This window comes from Chamaea fasciata, unplaced genomic scaffold (genome assembly GCF_029207755.1).
Source record: "Chamaea fasciata isolate MVZ Bird 193981 ecotype frontalis unplaced genomic scaffold, bChaFas1.0.hap1 SCAF_14, whole genome shotgun sequence".
NCBI lineage: Eukaryota > Metazoa > Chordata > Aves > Passeriformes > Sylviidae > Chamaea > Chamaea fasciata.
The window spans coordinates 12,724,094-12,748,060 of record NW_027094099.1 but is presented as its reverse complement, the minus strand read 5'-3'; the positions used below and the strand labels follow the sequence as shown (position 1 = coordinate 12,748,060).

The 23,967-nt window shown below is 42.4% G+C and overlaps 1 protein-coding gene across 1 annotated transcript in view; it reads left to right on the top strand.

Annotated features, from left to right (window-relative positions):
* ABHD2 (abhydrolase domain containing 2, acylglycerol lipase) overlaps positions 1–23,967 on the top strand; it is a 38,674-nt gene that overhangs the window by 6,600 nt on the left and 8,107 nt on the right. The window contains exons 2-8 of the mRNA XM_066196124.1: positions 3,286–3,366; positions 4,179–4,379; positions 14,090–14,265; positions 15,172–15,339; positions 18,117–18,300; positions 21,803–21,895; positions 23,563–23,673. Coding sequence (XP_066052221.1) covers positions 4,186–4,379; positions 14,090–14,265; positions 15,172–15,339; positions 18,117–18,300; positions 21,803–21,895; positions 23,563–23,673 — 926 coding nt within the window. The 5' untranslated portion in view covers positions 3,286–3,366; positions 4,179–4,185. The remainder of the gene's footprint in view (positions 1–3,285; positions 3,367–4,178; positions 4,380–14,089; positions 14,266–15,171; positions 15,340–18,116; positions 18,301–21,802; positions 21,896–23,562; positions 23,674–23,967) is intronic.

Genomic DNA, 23,967 nt, shown 5'->3' with positions numbered 1-23,967 from the left:
ATGGCATTCCTTCAAGATTCTTCAGTCCATGTAATGGAGAATAGAATATCTCCTTAGCAGAGCTCCTTTCAAAGAGGGCTTTGCTCTTTGTGTTCCATATAGCTGCATCCTTGCATTAGCCCAAAGCTTTTCTAATGCTTCAGTGAAATAAATGAGTCTGCCAGGCTTTCAATGGCTTGTTAAAAGGCCTGAGGGGGGAGGATCCTGTGGGAACGGCTCCCTTTAATATCTTTGCTTTTTTAATGTTGGCTTTCCAGTATGAGGAGTCAGACTCTGTTTCTGTGGGTGGAGGAGCTGTAAAGCTTGGTAGCTCCCAAATCCTGTGCATGCCCTGTTGAGTCACAGTGACTTCTGTCCCTGGAAGTTTCCTCTCCACAGGAAACCTGGAGCTGAAATGTCTACAGGTCTTGGATTTGTTGATAGTTGTGAATTCACTTACTGTACAGATAAATATTTTGATGATGACTTTCCCAAAAACCCAGTGTTTTTGAAAGGCTACACAAAGATTTTGCTGTAGCTTTATTGGCTTTTTGTTGTACTTGTGTCTGTTTCTGTCTGGAAAGGGTGCGACTTGGGATTTTTTTCTTGTTATACTTGTGCAGATGAAGTGTACTGTGTTAACAGTAATGCTGAAATGTTTCCTGTAACATGGTTTTCAGCTTCTTGTGATGAAAGAGCAAGTGTAAAAAACAGAAGTCCACCACTCACTTTCCAGTGATTGACTTTGAAGTTTTTCCTCAGTTAAAATTGGGAGTTAACAACATTGCTTGAGAGGACTGTGGGTCTTTGGGGCTGTCATGCCTGTAAGTGATTAAAAAAAAAAAAATTGTGCAATTAATATGCTTCAAAACAGCATCCTTGGGGCCAAGAACTTCAACTTCTTTGGACTCCTCAGTGTGGATCTCAAATGCTTTGATGGATGAAAAGGCTTGATTGCTTCCAGTGGTATGCTTTTTGGTGAGTTTCCCTAGCCTGCCAGAAGTGAATCCAGTGTTTTGTACGTGGGAAAAGCCAAATGTTTGGCCATATAGATTAATGCTGCCCCAGTTAGAGGAGATTCTAGATTAAAATTTGTCTGGCTCAACCCTGTGATTATCTCTGGGGTTTTTTGTGTGGTGGGGTTTGTTTGTTCTTGTAACAGACAAGTTTATTGGGTCAATGCAAAAAGGGTTTAATGAAACAGAAGCAAGGTGACCTCATCCCAGCTGGTTAAAGAGGGAGACATTTGTCCTATGTGATTAGAGGCAAAGCTCAAATCCATTTTAGTAAGCTAAACCCTTAAAATTTTAGAGCTGAGTGCCTTGACTCAGCCCTTGCAAATCTGCCCTGGCTCAGACAGGTCTGTTTAGGTCTACAGAAATACCAGACTTCAGAGGACGTGCCTCAAGTGACACAGCTGAATCCATAGGGCATGGAGTCTTCAAGGACTAGATCCACTGCTTAAATAATCACTGCAGAAAGCTGTGCAGTTGAAGCAGTGCCAGCTTTGTGTTACATCTACTGGCTGATCTGAGCTTTTGGGTAGAGATTTTGACAAATACATGAACCTCTAGCACATGTTTGAGGTGCGTAAGTTCTGTGAATGTGTTTTAAAATGGAAAATACTAGTTCATAAGCGTCAAAGCATAATCCTGCCTACCAACGGCTGATTTTTCTGAAAGTAATGGCAAGCTGGTATGCTGTTTTAAGGGACTGACAGGCTAACATGAGATATAAAAGTATCAGAAGATAGGATGTGTTTGTAATCTGAATATTATATGGGAGAGAACATTCTCGGGGAGATAGGGTTCAATTGGATCAATTGTACTGAGTTACCTGTACAAAACCCTAATGACTAATTGTGCTCAGTTTTATTTTAAAAAATTCACTAATTAAGCAAGCTAGCTTAAAATCCAGGTGTCAGGATGGTCTCGGATATTGGTGTCTTAATTTTCTGAATAAAACAATGATAGGAAGATGTCAACAGAACTTCTGAGAATTTGATCTGAGGGAGATTTGCCTGAGCACCTGATTGTCCTTGAGTTCAGGAACCTGGTCCGCTCCTCAGCCAGTTGTACCTTCCCTGGTGAAGCCATTGCTGTAGTTTGCCTGTTGTCTCCTACAGAACTGATGGTAGTGTTGGTGCAAGCTTATCAAGTAGAGATGTGACATAACACCCTGCAGCTAAACATTGTACTTGAGCTCCTCTCATGATGCCCATGTAATCTTCTGAGTAGAGGAATAGAAGGCTTTTTGTGGCCCATCCTTTCCCCTCTGCTGTGAAGCTCAGAATTAGAAAACAAAAGCTGAAGAGTTGTCCAAGATTAAATATCTCTGCTCCACTCACTCTGTTCTGCTATGCAGATGGTTGTGGTGGCAGAAACTTGCAGCTTTCCAGCATGCTGTTAGTCAATAGCTGATGTCACATGTGTTTTCTTCCAAGGGATTTTGGTGCAGCTACACTGAGTACAGAAAGTACTTCTGGGTTCTTTACTGCTGCTATAAAGGGGAGTAAGGCTTTGGTATGGCCTTCCTGATGGCGTTTTCCATTTGGAAGCAGCAGCTCTAGTAGAGAGCAGACAGTTCTGGGGCTTTTCCTGGAAGCTTCAAGTCCCCATCGATTTGTTGTGCCTGTGGGAAGGCAGTTCTAATAGCAAGTATTGCTTACACTTTTATGGTCACAGGCTGAAAGCCTTCTCTTTTATTGGTATCATCAAATTCTTGTAACAAGCCTTTTTGCAGTGCACTGGCATTAATTAGGTGGCTGTGTCTGAGCCTCCCGTGGCTCCCACTGTGTTGAAGTGTGATATGTTGTAACATCTCAAAAAGCGAGAGTGGGAACAAGCAGAGACTGTTTACAAGTGTCCTTCTGTAGGAGTGAGCAGCCTTGCTACGGCTGAATAAAAGTATCAAGGGACGTCTTTCAGGCTGGCTTCACATTCAGCAACATTGTAGATATTGCAAAATTGAGTATCCTGCTAGTCCTCCTCCTTTAAATAGGAAGATATTTGTGTAGGTTTTTTGAGTACAATGTCTCACTGTCTTGCAGAGATGAAGTCTCTCTGCTCATGAAATTGCATTGGCATACTTCAGATCAGTTAATATGCTGTAGGCAAGTGATCTAGTCTGGAATCTGTCCACTGGCAAACAATTTCTGATGCAGATGGATCAGAGCTGGTTATGACTGACTACACAGATAGCTTGCCATGTCTGTGATGGGACCTTTGTATAAATTTGTGTTCATCCTTTCCAGCTGAGAAATGCAGCTTTATCAGTAATAATCAGTTTGCTTTCCCCCCACCACAGGCTAGCTTGAGCAGCACGTGGAATGGTGACAAGTCTGCTGAGGACTGGCATTTTTTTCTAACTTGAAGAAAATTGAAATTGGTAAGACTTGGCTTGTCACTTATCTTACTTGGGTTACCCATGTGACTTAGGAAGGACCCAGGGAAAAACCTGTCCCTTCAACAATAAATGCAGCCAGCTGTTTGTATTTTCAAAATAAGCTGGATCAGTTTAAGAATTTGATTTCAAGCTGGAAGGGTATATTTTTTTTATACTTCTTTGCCTCTGTTCCTTTACTCTGAAGCCCTTGAAAGAGTAGATATTAATCTAGTCCTTCAGCTGCAGAACTGCAGTGAATAAAAAGAAATGCTGAAAATGCCGGTACATGAGGTGTCATCTCAAGTGCAGGCAGGATTTAGTACCAGTGTTCTCATGGAACTGTGAGACTCAGGCTGAGGAACTAACACAGTAGTTCTTTCAGGTGCTCCTTTTCAAGTCTGGCTTGTACACCTGTGAAGGAACACATGTCCAAAGGTGCCTTTATAGCTTGGCTTTTCACCCAGCTTCTGTTTGACCTGGGTAGTCTTGGATGAGGTCCTGCATGTATTGCCTGGCTGCAGACCAGGGCTGACACCTGAGACACTGGTGCAGTTCTAGGGCTGCACTGATTAGGAATAAATCTCCTTCACAGGTGATCATCCAGTTTTTCTTCTGTTGGTCAGGGTGTTTAAAGAAATACCAACTAAATTTTCTTCCAACTTAGAAGTTACTAGTCTGAGTTGGTGTGCTAGGATTTCCTGGCAATATCAACTGACAAATTTATTTGGTTAGCACAATTGTATATTTAACACGACAATTGATATTCATATCCTACACTGTATTTCTAAAAGCTCTAATGTTGTTTTTATCTGCAGGCTGAAAATGAGTGCAATATTGGAAACCTCTGAGCTGCCAGCAGTGTTTGATGGAGTGAAGCTGGCTGCAGTTGCTGCTGTTCTCTATGTTATTGTTCGCTGCTTGAATTTAAAAAGCCCGACTGCCCCTCCTGAGCTCATTTACCAGGACTCTGCTTTGGCTCGCTTTCTGCTCAAATCCTGCCCACTTCTGACCAAAGAGTAAGTAGTATATTTTTTCCATGTTTACCTGTATTGTAGGAAGAAGAGCTGCACTTACCCATTCTTCCTTTTGTTTCATAGACTTGGGTTCAAATGAATATTAGGGTATACTCTTACTAAAATAAATCTTTTCTAAGCCAAGCATTTCTTTATTGTCTCAGATACCTGAATTTAAGACCAAGCCTTGTTGTGTGGAGTTTTCTACAGATGCATAGATAAAGTCATCACTGTCCATCTTTATAGAAGCTGTATGTGATATTATACCAGCACCAATAGCCCACTGTCTGTGGAAATGGGGGAGGGATGGCTGCAGTCAGCACTTGTTCATGTTCTTGTACTCCTTTTTATTAGGGAAGGAATCTATTGGGGCTCACAGGAAGGAAACATTTTCATGGTATGTCAGTGCCCTTATAATGAGCACAGGGTTGTCTATTAGTTTTAAAGTGTCTGCTCTTATCTGAAGTACTTCAAGTTGATTGAAAACTAATGAAATTTATTACTGGTAGAGCACATCCTAACTAGTTTAATAAAGTAATGACATAGAGGCCAGCTCTAAGCCTGTTGAATACACTTTCAAATTGACCTTGTGTCAGCTGTGTATTTGAGCAGGCTGATCCCTGATCTTCCATTCCAAGACCTCCAGAATCAGTGTAGCTGCCCTTAGCTTCACTGAGAACATTCTCCAATAATAGCAAGCATTTAGTACAATTTCATGAGGCTTTGGAGGGACAAGGACTTTGATTACAGTATTTCTCTCCTGCAATCACTTCGAAAACTTGCAAGTCCTATTTAGAAGCTCTAAGTACATCAATTATATAGTAAGTGCTGAGTGCAGCTGCATGAACTTTCTTTTTGGATCTCAAAAGTCAAGCTGACTTAAGGATAGTCATTTTAGGGGAGATGAAAGGCTTTTAACAGTGCTGTGTTAGGTGCCTTGATTATATAAGGTGTGTTAGGCCATGGGGTCTGTAAACTTTTAGAGGAAACAATACATTATCTGTTGCAATTGAAAACAGAGAGGGTTCTATGATGCACTCCAGGTTGGTGGTAACAAAAATGTGTTTGGATTTGTGATTGTCTACTGCCTTAACTGCAAAGCAATTCCTTTCCTAAAAAATACGTTGAGGAGCTTTGTGTTACTTGGTACTTCAGATCCCTGCCATCCCAGTGTTGCACTCCAGTATGACATGTCCCTAGACACTGAAGAAGCAAGCATGAAGCTGTGCTGATTACCAGCCTTGAAGGCATATTTGTATCAGGCTAGTCTCTGGAAATGAATTGTGAGCTAATTTAGAGTCCATTTTCCTGCATTTTCAGCTCTGTTCTCACTGCACAGGCTCCTAGCACTGCTGTATTAGGGCCATGTCTTTGACTTTCAGTTGGAGAACAAAGCATTCCCAAAAGAGTGAAAATGCAAAACATGTCCAGCAGTATTTAGACATCTGTTGTGCACTAATTGCATGAGTGATGAGCTGCTTGTAGAACCCTGGTATTGTGTTGATAGTGTGCAAGTTTGGTTTGCTTGCTTTCTCTGGATCAGCTGAGCTCAGGCTTGGCAGCTTCTCTGAAAACTGTAGCCATCACCTCCAATACCTGGTTCTTGGGCAAAATATTGTCTGAAAGGCTTTCATGACAAATGGAAGCAAACTCGGCTGAAAGAAACCAGAACAAAATGTGCCAATAGGTGACTGTTCAGTCCTCTTACCTCTATATCTCTGTTAAGGAAGACAGGACTGTTGGGAATATAATTGCTGCTAGGAAATGAAAGAGTTTACAAGAAAGACAGCTCTAAGATGTATTTGTGATTATTTCTTTTTACTATTCTAGTGATGCTATCACAGACCTCTTTTCCAGTGTAGAAATTAAAAAAAAATCAAAGAAATCCTGTCCTTAGGTGTGAAAGTCACCTGGAGACTAAAGGGGAACAAATGTATTTAAATTCCTGCACTTATGCATGAAACAGTTTGTAGGATAATTAGGAAAAAACTATGTGAAAACAGCTTGTGCCATACTCCACCGAAAAATCTTGCAAGGCTTTGATTACTTGCTAATTATTCAGAGTGTTGGGAAAGCTGATTAAGCACCTCTTTTCAGATTCTACCATGAAAGCAAAATAAGTAGCCCAGCAATCCCTTCTGTTATATTAGTACTGGGTTCGTTGTCAGATCTGTTGTAAGACTAATTCTTCTGTGCAGAGGAATGTTCACAGCTGTGAACTGGGTTTCAGACCTGATTTGTTCAGTTCCTGCTTAAGGGAGGAAGGGGTGAGGGTGCTGCTGTGAAAAACAGGCTGGCAGGGGGAAAGAATAACTTTTCTTGTTTCTATCTGTGCAGGTATTTAAAAATTCTTAGAGTAAACACTTTTGGACTTTATTTTCCTTTTATGGCACAATCCTGCACCTCTGGTCTGATTCAGTGCATTGTAACTGTTGTGTCATTCAGTAAGCCAAGTGGTGGTGGATGAATAATTTAAGAACTTTGAATTGTAAAATTGCCTGAGATGGCTATGTGCCAGGTACCTTGTACTTATAGATGTTAGTACTGGTTTGTACAGTTCTGTAAGCAGCCAGAAACTTTGTACATATCTACCAAATATTGGGAAGCAAGAGAATCTGTCTTCTAGAGCTCATGTTCTCACCCCTTTTTCCATTCCTCTGCCTCTGTCCAGCTCTGTACTTTGGCTTACCAAGTGTAGTAGCATAATCAGACCCTTTTCCATTCAAATTGCTGCTTCTTGTATGGAAGCTCTTGCAATTCAGCACAGCAATTGGTGCCCTTGAGCACTTGGGCCTAACTGCTGGTGGCAGCTGTGTCCTTTTCCTGTCTTTCAAAAGGGTACAGAAAGTCCTTCATCTGCTTATTCCTGTAGAAATGCAGTGCTGGCTCTTTGATTCATGAGGATAAATTTGGCCAGTGCTTGCTGTACTAGGCTAGACATTTTTGGCTGTTTACAATTTATTCTAACAAAGTGTGTGTATCTTTATTTCCGTAGAGATGTGGCACGTGTCATCCATATCGAAAATAATTATCCTTGCTGTCTGCACACTCTTTATCATCGGTAAAGGCAAGCTCCTCAAAGATTGAGGCAAATGACTGTCAAGCCTGTTAGTAAACACTGTCAAAGATCCAGCCTAGATCCTTCTTATCCTTTGTTTGCACACCAACCTATGCTGGGTGAGCAGGCTGCCTGGTACCAGAAGACTCTTTTACACTGTCACTACTTTTCTCTTAGATGCAAGGAGATAAGTAGTCAGAAAAGCTGTCTTCAAGCTTTTCAGTGTTCTTTTCTTCCCCCTAATAGCAAGCAGTGTTTGATCCCTGTCAGCTCCTAGGTGTTTTACTCTGGAAGGAACACTTCCAGGAGAATAATAAACTAGAAGAACAGTGTTACCCCTGAAGCTTTGGCAGGTGAACATGCTGAGAGGTAGAGGAGAATGGCAGCTCCCTGTTGGTAAATTGAAGCCTTGACCTTGCAGAGAAGCAGCCTTGGGGGGTCTGAGTTGTTGCTGGGTGCTGTGGCATTGGCAGCAGCCTTGTGTTCTCCTGCTCTTATCAGCAAGGAGGATTCTAAGTGCTGTAAATCCTCATGGCTTGTTTTGACTAAAATGCTTCTTGTAGTCACAGGTGGTGGAGGAGGGGTGTGATGGGCACTTTACCAAATAAAAGTTTCTTAAATGGCAAAGGAGGTGGTTTAGCCAAGGAAGCCAGTCTGTACTTTTAAATAGTTCTGACTTCATACAGGTACTGTGGGCAGCAAACAAACACTTCTGCTCCATTTGTTTCTTTTTTGAGACTCAGGGAATGTAGAAGCTCCGTAACTTGCTTAATTTTTTTGTTGCAATTTTTTGCTGCATCCTCATCACATTGAGCAGTCTAGCTGAGCTGATGCAGAAAATGGGGTCAAGGGTTGAATGCTGCAGACTTTTATATGAATTTCCTTGATTGGAATTCAGTTTGCATTCCCTAGCATCAAATAAAGGACAAGGCTCAAACGAAGTTTGATTTTGTAAAGCATTCTTTAAATACCTCCAAACTGCTCTGTAAAGGGGAAAAATAGTCTCTTACCTGTTGTAATGCAGGCAAAAATTCTTAGAATGTCCTGATATTAACAAGTTGTAGGCTCTGTTTTCTCACCGTCAGTATCCAGTGTGCTATAGCACATTAAAGTGTTAATATCCTCCGATGAAATGAAGCAATGCTCCAGAAATAAGCCTGTTGCTGAACTTCCACTTCATATCTTTGAGGACCTGAATGCTGATGCCTGCTAATAAAAATAGCACAGTTTTTATGTGCTTTGTGTGAGCTGCTTATACAGCTGCTGCTTTCCTAAATTCCTGCATACTGGATTATGTATATGCTCTAAAATGATAATCTACTGCCTGAGAGCCACTAAACTTAATCTACAATCACATACTGGAATTGTTTTAAATATTAAAATGCCAGGAGAGATTTCTGGGAAAACCTAGGAATTGTCTTGTTCTCGAGCACTGTGGGCAGCCAACTATCAAGTTGTGAGGCTCTGCTGCACAGATGAAATGTGGGTTTGGATCTGAAACACTAACATTGGTGAGCAGATTTATGTAACTGGCTGTGAATTCACTTAAGAGTAAAGAACTCTGTCATCGTTGAGCCATGTAAGTGACCTTCCATAAAAAGTAACTACCATCCCCGGGGTTGTTCTCCTGTCTGCCTTCTGTTGCAGGGTCCTGTTATTGGAAGACAGAACTGCTCCAAATATTTATTTTTGTTCAGAGTGCCTGCTGTCTATTGCAACTGACCAAATCAAAACAGGGAAATGAATCAGTTAAAAGCCTTTTGGTCTGGAGAAAGCTCAGACACCATTTTTGTTTCACAGAAGTAAAAATCTCCATTTTTGGTACAACACAACATTTCCTTTGGATTTTTTTTTTATCAGTACATGCTTGTCTGGGTTGTTGTGCTGTCCTTGTCCTTGTGTGGAGGCCTTGGCAAAAGGTCCTCCTGGCTGGTGCTCATTGCTCAGCTCCTGTCACCGTAAGCCACTATTGCATAACAGAGGAAATGCTGCTTGTGGACATGGTGTTTGTTCCTGGGCTTTTGTACATCTGGGAGCAGCTTCTCTGGAACAGGATGCTGAAGAATATGTACTGAAACATCTCCATACTGTGCTGGAGTAATCTCTGCAGTACACTGCTTTTCAGAACCTCTTCAATTTAGAGCAGACAGAGAGGAAGGAGTAGAAAATCTGTTGTGTCCTTGAACACTTTTCTTGTTTCTCCTTGTTATCAATGCTGGAAAGCCACCTGCTTTTGAGTGAAGGGCCCTTATTTGGAAGACATGGTTAAATTTAGCAGTAATTATACTTTTTAGCATAAAATCTGAAGGGCAGTACTCAAATGCTCAGAGTGAATACTACTTAGTTGCTCAGTTTGCATGGCTGTGTTTGCCTGTGTTGCATCCCGCTGAGCTTGTTTTCTTAAGGTAAACCACAAGAAGAATGCCTTGAGTACATGCTCTTCTGTCTGCAGGATGATTGCTTTGGAGAAGCATCTTTTTTTTAGCTGTTTGCCAGGAAGAATGTTGACTTCACTACAAAACAATCTGTTCCAGCTCTTGCTATCAGCACTGGGTAGTTAGGTTTTTTCAGCTGGGTTGAAGATAGATATGTCTCTGGAACATCTTTTCACATAATAGGCTTAAATAAAATTGATCTGATCTGTCCTTTCAGAGGGCAAAGGTTTTTGTACAATTCCTGACAAGTTTTCTCCCCAACGGTGTGGTGTCCTGCACCTTCAGGACTGAAGAGTTCATTCCATGCTCTCTTCTTTGAATGGGTTTATTAAAAGCAAGCTGAAAGTCCAAACAAACCCTGTATAAAAAGGTGACCCATCCTTCAGTCTTGTACAGTCTTGCACCATTAGGCTCAGTACCTGCTCTTGGAAGTTCTTGTAGACTTTGTCTCAGCAAAAGACATAAGTCACATGAAGATTTCAAAAATAGATTTGCCCATTGGCAAAATGGAGGGTCAACAGAAATAGTGTGACAAGCAGATCATGTGTCTGATTCTGCTATAGACTCTAAGGATACCTTGTCCTCAGCTGAGAACAGATTTTACCTGAAGTCAGTAAAAGAGAGGAATCACTCTCACTGTAAAGGCATTACAGGGTTATGTAGTAAGCTAGAATGGCAACTTGTCTTGGTAAACAGAAGTAGTATTTTTATTAGCTGCTTGGTTTTGCATCCATCTGGCAAGGTAAATTCAATCTCTCTTAGTTTTTCACTGTTAATACAGGATCTGTACTATATGGGCAGCTCTCTTTCCTTTCCCTGTTAAGCGTTGTTGTGTTCAGTCTCCTTAGGCTGGATACTTAAGGGATGTGTTTTGTCTCACAAGTCTGCTGCTTAAAGGCTGATGGGCCTAAACAAAAAGACTGGTGAGGTAACAAGCTTCTGCCTGAACACTTGCATGTATTTCAGAGCTTCAACTGCTCTAAAACTTGTGCAAACTAGAAATATACTTAATGCCAAGGTAGAAGTTACAAATCTCTACATCAGAGTACTATGCACATTACTCATGCTGAAGCTTGGCCTTTGAATATTTATCTCGAAGAATGTGGTTACATGCAGAGTGACTAACACAAGTTGTCTTTGCTGCAGGCAGCAATGCTTGAGCAGCTGACTGGAGTTAGCATCATAAAAGATAAGCTGAGCATTTAACTTGGTCGATAGGATGCTCAAACACTTGTGCTTTCTGCAGGGAGCAACAGTGAATGCTCCCTTGTCCATAGGGTTTCACACAGTTTTGAGGGAAATGTGGAAACTGTAGTTGTCACTTGACCATCATTATGGATGGAGCAAAAGGGATTCCTGCCTTAAATAGAAAACATGTCAAGGAAACTGCATGTGCTGTTTGCCTGTAAAAGCAGAATAAAGGTTTGATTTATTGCAGATCAGTACTTAGATAACCTCCAGCTGGCTTATGCAAAGGCGGGTCTGGGGGTTTCTTTCCCCAGAGAAACCACCAGTGACCCGAAGAGGCAGGCTGTGGGAACAATGCACTCTTGGGAAGCAGTGTGCTTGAAACCATTTGCCTTTGTTTAAACTCTGGCAGTAGTGGTGGGGCTTTAAAGACTATTCTAATTTCAACTCCAACAGCATCCTGTGGTATGTGCTGCTGCTTGTGTCCCAGTGGATGGCTGTAACCTATAGCTGGAAACTGGACTGTAGATTAAACGTGAGGATAGGATTGGTGCTTGCACAGACGCTTGATTTTTAGTTTGTTTTGGTTTTTTTTGTGGTAGCAGTAATCAGTAATAGCTGTATAACTTAGCTGCTGTAGCTGGACAAATTGCTTTCCTGCTAGCCCTTTAGGGTAAGATTTGGGGATAGTCTTTGATTTGAAAAGCACTGTATGGAAGCAGAATCACCAAAACTTTGCAATGCGTGTTCTCACCTAAGCTTAGAGACCCTGAAGCAATGTTGATATCTGAGTCTCTTCTAAAAGAGCTGCAGATTCTTACTATAGGTTGTATTTGTCAGCTCCCCTCAGAAGGTGCTAGCAAACCCTATCTGTGAAGGATGCCTGTGGAAGAAAAAATACAAAAACCCAGTCAAGCACTGTCTAGTGTGGAGTATGGCTACTGATATGAACTGGTGGTACAGTAAATGACTGGGGTGAAGCCAGCTGTTGTTCCTTATGTTAGGAGAGCAGTATCTCTTCCAACTGGCGTAATAGTTGTTTTCAAAACCCTTGCACTGAGCTGTATGTGACTTGAGCAGAACCACGTGTAGTTCTTGTGCAGCCTGGTTTAGTTTGACTGCCCCATCCCAATGGCCATCTACCCTGAATTGTGAGAATGGACCCACTGACTGCTTTTCACCTCTAGCAGCTGTTGCAGAGGATGTGCTTGTCCAGCCTCTGTCACTGCTGGGAATCTGCACAGTTGTACACTGTGCCTGGCAAGACCCAGTGCAGAGATGCTGGGCTGACAGAAGAGGAGTGCTACTCCTGGCCTTGCCTGGTTCCTTTGAAAAGCTTTATAGTTGAGTGATCAAATCTAGGATGCACTGAGGGCTAATTTACAAGGTTGTCAGCATCAGCTGGCAGCTTTTGCAGCCTTTATTGAAGAAATATCTGCTTCTCCAGCAATCTGTTTTGGATCTCTTTGGGAAGTGCACTTGCAAAAATGAGTGAAACTACAGCAAGCTGTTGTGTTTGTTGCTTTGACTGTAAGAAATCCCCCTCATACATGTGTGAAAATAATGGGGAGAAGGAGGGCATACTGCTGCTCTTGTCTTGTTAAAGAACCTGAAGTAGTTTTTATTTGATAGGAAGTCTTATAAAGGAGGGTGTGGTGGGGCAAGAGGGAGTTGCGGATATGACACATAAGAGCTGGCATGGGGAAAGGTCCAGCTGTATGAGTAGGTAGTGTCAGAGCACAAACATAGGGTTTCTATCACGTTCTAGTGCATTGTGGGCTTAATTAGTAAATTTGAGTCCTGAGCTGCCTAGTTTTTTTGTGAGCAGGGAAGAATATGATCTCTGTTTTATATGCTCTCTAAAAGTCAAAAAGGAATAATTGCAGGAAGCTCTTAAACACAACAGGGAGGGTGTTGCTAATCCCTCAGAATCCAAGGTGAAGTCAGAACCTCTCAAGCTTCTGGATATCCTGGTTTGTGCACCAGAGACCACAGTTCTTTAATTGGAAGTGTGTCCCTTGGGGCTGCTGTACTCCTCAAAAATAAATCATTCATGCTTTCCTGTTCAGAGCTGATGTAACTCTCTTTTTCAAGGGGTTGGCTAAGTCCCCTTTGCTGAATGACCAGGTGACTTGCCCACATGGTGGTGGTGCTAGGGCACAGTGTGTTTCCTGTTAAACCACTTGCAGCTCTGCTTGTGCTAAAAAAATCTGATAACTAAGCCCTTAATACTTTCCAGCTCATAGCTGTGTTTCTCACATATCTTTTTTGAGGGCCTGTAAGCCAGGAAAGGAGAGACAATCTGCTTTGTCACATAGCTTTAATACACCCTTGATAAGCATAAGTTATTGGTAGACTCACCCCTCTTATTGAAAGGGATTTGTTGTTCAGTGGAGTTTGGTCAGTTCTGACTGGTTCTCTTAACACTGTCCCAACTTCTACTTAATTCTGAAAGGCAAAATCAACCTGTACTGTGCTCTTTGTTTAACTTAGTAAAGCAGTTCTGTGTGAAATGATTCCAACTAGCAAGTCTTGGGGCTTTCAATTTTCTGGAACTTGGTGTGAATCCTGTTGTTTCTGCCACTGGCTTGTACAGTCAAGTGCTTACACAAGTTCATGTGGCTTAACCCAGGAGGCTTCAGTGTTTCAATTAAAACAGATTTACAGCACTGTACAGTTCTGGAGGTCACTTTGGTTGGTTGGCAACATGCGCTTCCAATCTCACTAAGGCACAAGGCCTTTGTGTATTTAGTGAGAAGCATTTGTTCCTCTAACATCTCAATATAGGGAATGTCTGGGTTTTGGCTTCTGCTGCTGCTATCAGTGCTGATTTTTCAGCTTTGAGTGTTCTGGTCTCTCTTCTTGTGTAAGGCTGCAAAGATCACTGTTGCCAGTTCAGTCAGAGCAAAAAAATAATTCCATATTTGTTACTATATTTGGGAGCTCGTAAGAGATTTGTTATGGGAGTGCTTATGTGTTCTCAAGGGCTCATTAACACGGCAGGGGTAAGCAATTAAATTACTGCATTTCAGGTACATTCCTCCCCTCATCTGGGGAAAGAGTGGACATATCCAGACAGCTCTTTATGGAAAAATGGGGAGAGTGAGATCACCACATCCATATGGACTTCGCAAGTACCTCACGATGCCAGATGGAGCAACAGCCACCTTTGATCTCTTTGAGCCATGCTCTGAGCACTGCACTGGAGGTCAGTCCAACAGCTGCTGCCGCTAACCTTGATTCTGTGCTCTGGGGGGACAGATGAGGATAGAGCCCATGGCTCCCATTTGGCCCTCAGAAGAAGCAGATTTCTTTTTTTAAACTGTCAGTGTTGAGATCTTCACGGTACAATGCTGCACTAGAGCAGTTGCTGTTATCTTTATTGCTGAAGAGAATCTGAGCAGTGCTTTTCTAATGAGATAAAAATTCAGTGGCTAGAGCTGGTAATGTTGGAGCTTTGCACATGAGAGTTACAGTTAATTTGAAGTGCATATGATAATCCTGAATGTAATTTACTGTGCTTACTTGAATTACAGCAATTACTTTCTTGGTTGATGAAATGATATCTTGTTAAACTAGTGAAAAGTGTCAGCAGATCAAATATCATTAGATTAGCCACAAAGTAGATGATGGTTAGTGTCAGCTGATCAGAATGTCTGTGTTTAGCAGAGCTTCATTTGGAAGATCTGTATTACACTCAGCTCTAAAGGGAAATGAGGGGGAAATAGCATAACCAGTCATACTTGGAGTGCTGGGCTCCACAGCTTCCACACACATCACGACAGGCTGTCAGAAGGCAGAACATGTGCAACATCAAAAATGTCCTTCAGACGGAAGAATGTACTCGTGGTCTCTAGGCAGTGCCTGGAGAACTGTTTGCACAGCTTTCCCTGAGGTTAAAAACTGTTCATCTCCCATAGCATGAATTACTTTTTCACATCAGTAGCACTAGAGCTGCTGATCTCCCATCCCATACAGGAATTTTGGCAGACTAGTAGGAATTGTAGCTTGCTTGTGGTAGGTGGTTTCCCACGGATCTGAAATGGAAACCTTCTGACTCTCGTAATTTGCATGAAGTGACATTTACTTAACTTCCCTCTCTTTCTGAGCACAGAGGATGTCACGATGGTGATCTGCCCGGGGATTGCTAACCACAGTGAGAAGCAGTACATCCGCACCTTTGTTGACTATGCCCAGAAAAATGGCTACAGATGTGCTGTCCTGAATCACCTGGGAGCCCTGCCAAACATTGAGCTCACTTCACCACGGATGTTCACTTATGGTAGGTACTTTGTGCCACCTGGGGAACTTATTTTCAAGCTCCTCAGCCTCCTTCAGGATAAGAGAACTGCTGTACCCCAAAGGGGGTAAAACAGTTTTGTACTGTTTCTTAAGAACTAAACTGAACTTAGATGCGAGGAAGAGAGGAGGCTAATACTAAATTCACTTTTGTCTCTTCTGCCTGCTCTTACAGGTGCTTGCTCATCAAGGAGGCAATTTTTTGTAAGGAAACTTTTCAGGGAAAAAAAACCCTTCTGTGCCTAGCTGTTCAAATGAAATACAGAATTTGCCAGTTTCATGGAATGTGAAACAAACCTGTTTCTAAAGGATAAATGCCACTTCTGAGGCTTTGTAAAATGCAACCTGAGAGGAGTTTGTACCAGCCTGTCCAGAAAGTACATTTATATCTTAGGAGGGACACTTGAGGATTTGCTCCTGGTTGTAACACAAGTCAACCACAGCAACAATTCAGAAGTGTGACAGTAAAGCTACAGAAGTGGTACTGCTTAACTTGCCATGATTATGGCTCTCACCTTGAGTATAAGGAAGTCTTTCTTAACCTAGAAATTAAAAGAATAAATGATTTGAAATTATGTGAAGGGTGACACTAGCTAGTCTTAATTGCCCTTTTGGTGAGTAATGTGATCTCTGTAGAATGGGGCCTCTTTGTGACCTAATCTGCTTGTTCCTGAGCTCTCTTGAGCCCTCATCTCCCTTTTTACTGTAAGTATCTATGGGTACCCTGTCAATTGTGTGTTTAGCAGACTTGTGTTAGGTTTTATTTTTTAAAGTTAGCTAAGCTGCTGCTTAGATTATGGATTAACAGAACAGTTATCTTCAACAGTTAAATTGTCAAAGCAGAAATATTGTGCTTTGAGATGCCAAGTCTGGCAGGCAAATAGGCTGTAACGCTTTGTTGCATGTTTTAGAATTAAATATGCTCCTCTTTGGGAAACACTTCAGGAATAGCAAATACCCTCATTTGTAGTAAGGCCTTAGGCTGTTAATGGCTGCAAGACTGCCATGTCTTGAAAACTAAATTTTAATGTTAAAGCATTTGCTATTTTGATAAAAGTTAAGAGTTTGCTTTCATGGAGTTTTGCTTTGGGTCTTAGGGTGTTATTCTGTCGTGCATCTCTTGAGACATACCTTTGAGTCCTTTATAGCCTTGGAAAGGGCAAAGAATGCCTACCACTTCCTTTGAGTAAGACAGTAAATCACTTGGTAGAGTTGCTTGTTAAGTAAAGTGCCAGCAAGTCCAGTAGACTTTACTCTGTCTCCTACCCAAATAACTGTGCCGTTTCAGCTTAGCTGTCCAGGCATACTTGTTGAGGAGCAAGTAGCCTAAATTTGCCATTTGTTGAATCCCAGCCTCTATATCAAGCTTGACCTGTTGCTTTTCTAGTTTTGGATTTCTGAGCTGCCCTGTAATCACGAAGGTCAAACACTAAAGTATTTTGACAGCTGGTGTCTTCCAGAGGAAACCAGAGCGGTGCAGAATTTGTTGTCTTAAAGGTTGCTCATTAAAAATGTTCACTAGGAAGTGCCCAAACCCTGCTGAAACACTCAGCCAGGAGCTTGCTGCTCCACTGGAGCAACCAAACCCTGGTGCTCAGAGTTTACTCCAGAGTTAGGTAAAGTTGGAGTCTGATGCCTACTGAGGATGGTACAGCCGGGGTGGGGGCAAAGTGGAGCAGTATTAGGTTAGTACACAGTGGAATGCTGGAACCCTAGGATTTATCTCCCTGGACAAGTTCCACAGGATAGAGCTGAGTTTGACTCTGGACAGGAAGAAACATCTGGAGTTCTATTTCTGTTGTTCATGTGATGCCCTCTGTGGTTTGCAGCCTTGAATCCAAAGGGAATGTTAACAAGCTGCATAAACAGTTGATACCAGTGTCCTAATGCCATCACTATTGCAGCTGCTTCTCCATATCTCCTTTTCCCATACTTAGAAGCAGGAGAAATAGTGGTAGGTGCTCAGATTGTTGTATGTGTGGAGCTCTTCAAGTCTGTCAAACAACTGGAGGATGCCAGTACTGCCAGAAGCTGGATCCCTCAGTGCCTGCAGCCTGTGGGATGCAAGTGGGTGTTTGCTGACAGTGGAACAGATCTGTATAGAGACACTTAACTATTCTCTTGATGTGGGGATATCCACGTGTCTTTCAGGGAGCTGCAGTATCTTTACCTGTTCACTGGTTACAAAGGGTTGAATATTCCTGCTTAAAGCCTTCTCCCTGATTCCAGAGATCACCTGCTTAGTCAGGCTCTGCAGCAGTCTGCTGGGAGCTCTTCCTGAGAAGCCACTTCTTTCCCCTCCTCACAGCAGTGTGGATTTAGGGATCCGTGGTGGTCTTGCTATAAAAACAAAGGACCAAACTGTATTCCAAATACCCCACTTCACTTCAGAAGTGGCAAACTGCCTCAGGAAAAGTAATGATGTGTTCTGCTTTTGCATAGTAATGTCAAGCCCAGAGTTGCTGGATGCTGCTTTTTAAGGCTGTTTTAGAAAGGAAGAGTTTTGATTGTCATGTTAACTGTTGCCATGATTTTTAGGCAACTAAATTTCATTTTGCTTTGGTGCTCTGTCAGAACTAAGCATGAGCTAAGCTCCACAGGACTCACAGATGTATGAGCACATGTGAATCAGAGCTGTTAAAACCTTAAGGCTATTGAAAAGTCAGAAAGGGTAAGAAGCTGAATTCAAAGCACGCAACTGAAACTTCAAGTGAGAATTTAAATATACTAGAAGATGTTTTTTAATTTTGTTCTTTTTAGGATGCACCTGGGAGTTTGGTGCCATGGTGAATTACATCAAGAAGACCTACCCTCAAACCCAGCTGGTGGTTGTGGGCTTCAGCCTGGGTGGAAACATAGTGTGCAAATACCTGGGAGAGAGCCAGGCCAACCAGGAGCGAGTCCTGTGCTGTGTCAGTGTGTGCCAGGGGTACAGTGCTCTGAGGTAGGTCTGAAGCCTTCTCTGTGCTGCTCTCTTCTGGGAGTGCGGGAGGGGGCACATCTTTGCAAGGGCCAGCTGAAGATGGATGTTTCTCTTGCACTCAGCTGGTCTGACAGACTGGGTGTGGAGGATGGCACTGTCCTGAAGGAGCACCTGAAGCTTTGTTGATTTGCAAGCACAAGTAAACTGTGTCAGCAATGCAAACAGGTTTTGTGTACCTGGCCAGGTACATGCAGCTTTTGGACTGTGCATGTGATGCTGTCTCATGGCTACAGTGTCCTAAGAGGGAGCATTCCCTGTGCAGTCCTGATTAACCAGGCAGGCTGGGCAGCATGACCAGCTGCTGAGCTGATGCCAGGTTTGCAAGCAATAGTTTACACTGTCTCATCACTCTGAGAAATATCCCGTGGTTCATAATAGCTTGTTTGGCTTCAGTGTGCAGTTTCATCTGGCAGCTCTTACCTGGGGAGACAGGAAAGACACAGCACATTCTCTGTCAGTCTGTACTCCCTTATTAGTGTGTGTCACTGAAACAGGCTGATCGGGGCACAGAGAGGTGCTTGCAGCTGTGTTATAGGAGTGGGGAAGGTGAGGAGGGAAAGTATTACAGCCCTAAAGTCTGAAAATATTAATGTCTCCCCACCTGGAAGCCAAGGCTGTGGCACTTTAGGAGCTGTGATGGCTTCACTTGCGTGTACTGATGGTGGGTCCAGGCACAGCAGTGCTGCTTGAAAACCTTTAACCTTTCCATGTATGCACAGGTAATGAAGATTAAAACACTGTAACTGGCTAAGCTGCTATTTCCAGTTGTTACTCTCTGTATGTATGGACAGTTACTAAGGTGTAGCTGACTTTGCAGTAACCTACCTGCAGTTTTGAGCCATCAGACTACTTACAAGGCAAAAGGGACTGTTGAGACTCAGGTATTTGGGTTAAGATCCTTTGGGCTGATGTGAATGGTGAAACGGTGGCAGGTGTGTGAGGGGCTTGCTATGGGATTCAGCCTCACAGCTTGGTCACGGGGTCTGGAATTCTTTATGCTGATGATGCTCTGCCTGTGTAGGGACCAGTTTGTTATTCAGCAGTCTGAAGACACCTCTTATGAATCAGGCTCTTACAGGTAAAAGCAAAAGCTTTTCTGGAAGCACTAAGATGTGAGTAGAAGCTTGATATGCTTGTAATAGTTCAGCTATCTAATCTCTCTTGAGGTCAGATGTGACTACTGCTAAAAAAGTGTATAATCTGCTGCTAGTTCACACCCTTTAAGTCTGAACAGATGCTACAGGAACAGCTGTTCTGTTTTGTTTCAAGTAAAATGTTCTTAGCTGTCCTGGAGTTCTGGCGTCGAGCACAGAGCATCCTTTTGAAGCCAGCTCCTTAATTGCAATCATCAGACAGGGTTTGCAGGGATAATATCTGGCTGAGGTCCACTTGGTTCATCTTCTACAATTATGCAATATTGTATTCCTGATCTCCAAAATGCTGTTGTGAGTAATGCTGTTATGCTTGCATGGCAAGGACGACCTGATTAACAATTCTCTACTTGGATATTTGTGTGGAAAAACAACTCACTGGGTTGGTTTTTTCCCCTGAGTTTAATGCACCCCATCATGTGGGCTGCGTGGATTATTGAGCTCTTGCCTCCACCTGCTGGGTAAACATCTCCTAGCAAAACCTCCTGCCACAAAACATCTGCTCTGTATTACTGGACAGCCAGCAGGAAGGCTTTTCAGGTCTTGTGTCTCCCTTCCTAATATCCGCATCTGCTCTAAGTGCTAATTAGATGAAGAGCTAGGGGAAAGCAACATCTGCTGAGTAAAAGACAGGAGGAGGGAGGCCCTTGTGCCCTGGTTATAGAAGTGAGAGGGAGGAGGTCCAAAACACCTGCAGGTGGAATGGTGAAGCCACTGCCTTCCTGGACTTGGTCTGGTACATTCAAATAGCTGGCTTCAGCCTTCAGGGCTACATGGAAGTGGATTACCCTGGTAACATGACCACCAGTTAGGTTATAGTTGCATTTTATATATACATATATATATTGCTTTATCCAGCACTTATTCCCCAAATAACTTTCATAAGTGAAGGAAAAGGTTTTAGCGAGTAAGGTGAACCAAGGACCTCAAATAGGAAAGCCTTTCCAGAGCAACAGCAATACTAGGATCCGCCAGAAGAATGAGACTCTTAGTTTAATGAATGAACACAGTGTCTAGGGAATTTGTTCCCTGAGGCTAAACAAGGACAGGTCTCCTTATTCCTTAATCTCTGCCTGCATAGGCTTGATTCTGCTTCTTGATCTTGTGGAATGCTTCTTCACCATAGCTACAGGCTGTGGGGAGAGACCTCAGCTCTGAAACCAGGGCAGTCCTCAAAATACTGGAAGCTGCCTGTGGTTTTTTTTAATGCTTGAAGCTTTTCATATTAGGAGTACTGCTGTACACCAAAGGAATTGCCGGGAAATGTAGTAGCTTTAACTTCAAACATATTGTAATAACTTGGTTTTCTTGGAAAACCTTTTGTGAAGAAAGAAATGTGCATTTTCTCATCTTCTGTCATTCCCCTGCCCTGGCATAAATGTGGTATGTATAGCCTGGCTAGACTAAAAGGTAATGAATTTTTTTTTTTAATCCATACTCTCCAGCGTGGCTAATTACAAGAAAACAGCTTGCTCCTGCCTGGTAGGGGACTTGCAGGCTATAGCTTGGAAGGTCATCCTAAATCTACAGTAGTTCTCATGGTATGTTAATGTTTAAGTGGTAGGAGAGCTTCAGTAGCTGAAACTGCTCCCAGCATTCTTCAGTCTCTCAGTAAATGATGGTGTGTTCCCCCAGTAACAGCAAACCCTGCTAGGAGGAAAGCTCTAACCTGCCCATGACCCTGCATAGCAAAGTAGTGCTGGTATCTGGCAGAGCTCACACAATTCTGGATGGTTTAAATTCTGTTTTAACAACAGATAAGCTGTGAAGTGCTCTTCTGCTTTGAGAATAGGTGAAGACTTCAGCTCAGATGCCACTTGCAGCTGCAACTAGTTATTTATTCCTACAGTTCCTCTCAATGAAGTGAAACAATAATAGTATCTGTACATATTGGAAACATCTGCACAAATTATTTCCTCTGGAGAGCTGTATTACACAATAGACAACGCTGTTGAGTAACAGGTTTTAGCCCTTTCCTTGAAAGTGCCATTATGTAAATTACATCCAACTTCTGCAAAGGGATACTAAAATCCTCTTGTCAGTGTTATGGATCTTGATTGATGGCTCTTAAATGCTCTGATCAAAACTGCTAATTGCATTGTGCAAGATGAGACTGAAGATCTGTTTTCTGATACTAACAAACTTCATCAAAGTGGAAGTCATTTCCTGGAAAAGGTTAAGCTGTGGCAGGGAAGGCCTGGAGGTTTGTTTACACAGCCCCCAGGCTGCCATAAGATGTTAACAGTGTATTAATCTGATCTTTCAAGAGCTCCATTAGCAGCTTTGTTTGTTCTGCACTGTGTTTTTTCTAGGGCACAGGAAACCTTCATGCAGTGGGATCATTGCAGAAGATTTTATAACTTCCTAATGGCAGACAACATGAAGAAGATCATCCTTTCTCACAGGTAGGCAGTACATCACTCACACTGACAGTATTGATTGGGTCAATTGCTATATTGGATTTGTCTGCCTGGTCCTTTAAAACAGGACTCCTGAAAGGTTTAGCGCAAGGGCCTTGATGGATCTTTAGATGAACCAACAGAGAAGGTGAGCCCAAGTCAATCTCATATTGTAAAATAGATGAATAAGCTTTGGTCATCTTGTTTGAAGAAAGGCATTGTTGTCTTTTTGTGTTCTGTGGAAACTTGCTTAATGAATAAACAAGACATGCACAAGAAAACATTGCAATTAGACTTCAAAGTGGAGTGTTCTACATCTGTTTCACTTCTAGCTAAAGAATTCCCCATTGAAGGAGCCTCTTGTTCTGCCACCTACCTGAGGTAGGACTAATCTTCAAGATCTGCTGTATGGAGTTGTTGCTTATCAAATAAACAAATAGTCAAACCTGTAGCTCTGGCTTCTAGCTGTTCCTCTAGAAAGAGCATGTAGCCAGCAAAACACTTAACATTGCTGTTCCTGGAGTGCAAGTGTACTGTAGGATCCTTGTGCTGCTGTTGCTGATCTGTGGCTCCTGCATAACAAAGACATTTGTGTGCTAAATAGGTGACATGCTCGATGTTGTCGATTTCCCCATCAGGAGTTCTCTGGGTGGTACTTTCTAGGCAGGAAAGTACCTTATCTGTGTGCATTGGAAGTTACCTGACTGAGGGAAAAGGAGGGGAATATCTTAAGACCTATTTCACTGAAGGAGCATGTGTCAGTTCAGATTTCTGGTTTTGTTTACTCTCCTGTGCAGTATGAAACACTTGTAGAAGGAGGGTAGCCAATGTAGGATGATCCACATGATTCATTGCAAGTTTACAAATATTTAGACAACTTGAATAAATTTGACATGGGAAGTTAGGTAAACTCCCATTAAAAGGTACTTAAATTATTAACCCAGAAAAAGCCAGTGCTGGCTTGAAGGGAAGTGTGTTAATTAAACTTTTTCCATAATCACTTGTGGTCTAGCCCACCTAAATCAAACCTAGCCTCCCTGCTGCTCTGCCCTGCAGCTGCCTCTTAAAGGGAATAAAAATCCCTTTGCAACTTTTGGCTTTTGTTCTGTTTGTGAGGGAAGAAGTTTGTTCTGGTAAAGAAACACATCCTCCCTTGAGGGAAATAATCAATCATGACAAGTGTCCATAGTAAATAGCTTTCTGCTAAGGTAATACCCTGAGTAATTTCTGTGTGTGAGGTAGCCTGAAGTCTGTGCTGGGGAGCTTTAGAACCAGATGGTGCAGGAGATGCAATGCCCAGCATTGCTGGTGCTCTCACCCAAACCACCCACAGGTTTGGTCCGAAGCCAAAGAACCCTCCCTGTAACATGTAGCCTCTAGTCCAAATACCCTTAGTGCTCTCTGTTCTGGGAAGTTTAACAGGCCCTTCATGCAGTTTTTCAGTAGATAAGTAAACCATTTCTTCCTACGAGAATACTGCTAGGATTTGTTATGTCTTGCTGCAAAGGGAAGTGGACAAATAAACTGTTCTTGCTCCCAAGAAAGCCTCATGTTTATGTAGCCCACTTCTGACCTTATCTTGTCAGATTTGGTAAACTCAGTTGTCCTTGAACAGGTCATGGTTTTGCTGCCCTTGTGTAACTTGGACGTAATTCTTGCTGTCACTCTTCCAGGCAAGTTCTTTTTGGAGATAACATGAAGAAGCCACAAAACCTGTCAGATGCAGATCTGGGCAAGCTCTATACAGCAACATCACTTATGCAGATTGATGATAATGTTATGAGGTATGAAGGGCAATTCTTTGCTCCCCTATAGAACTCTAAGTACATTCTCTTCCCGGTGTTGCTCTTGCATGTGCCTGTAGGAGTCTACTGAAATACAGTGAACACAACTTCCAATTCTTACTTGCCTCTACATTAAAGAAAATTTAGCAAAGGAAAAAAACCCAACTGTTTGCAGTCACAGCTTCTTTAAAATCATCCAGGAGGCATTTATTTATTGGTAACACCTGAACCTGCAGCCTTCATTAAGGTAGTAAGAGGCCAGCTCTGCTGCCAAGCTCTAGCAACAGAAAAAGA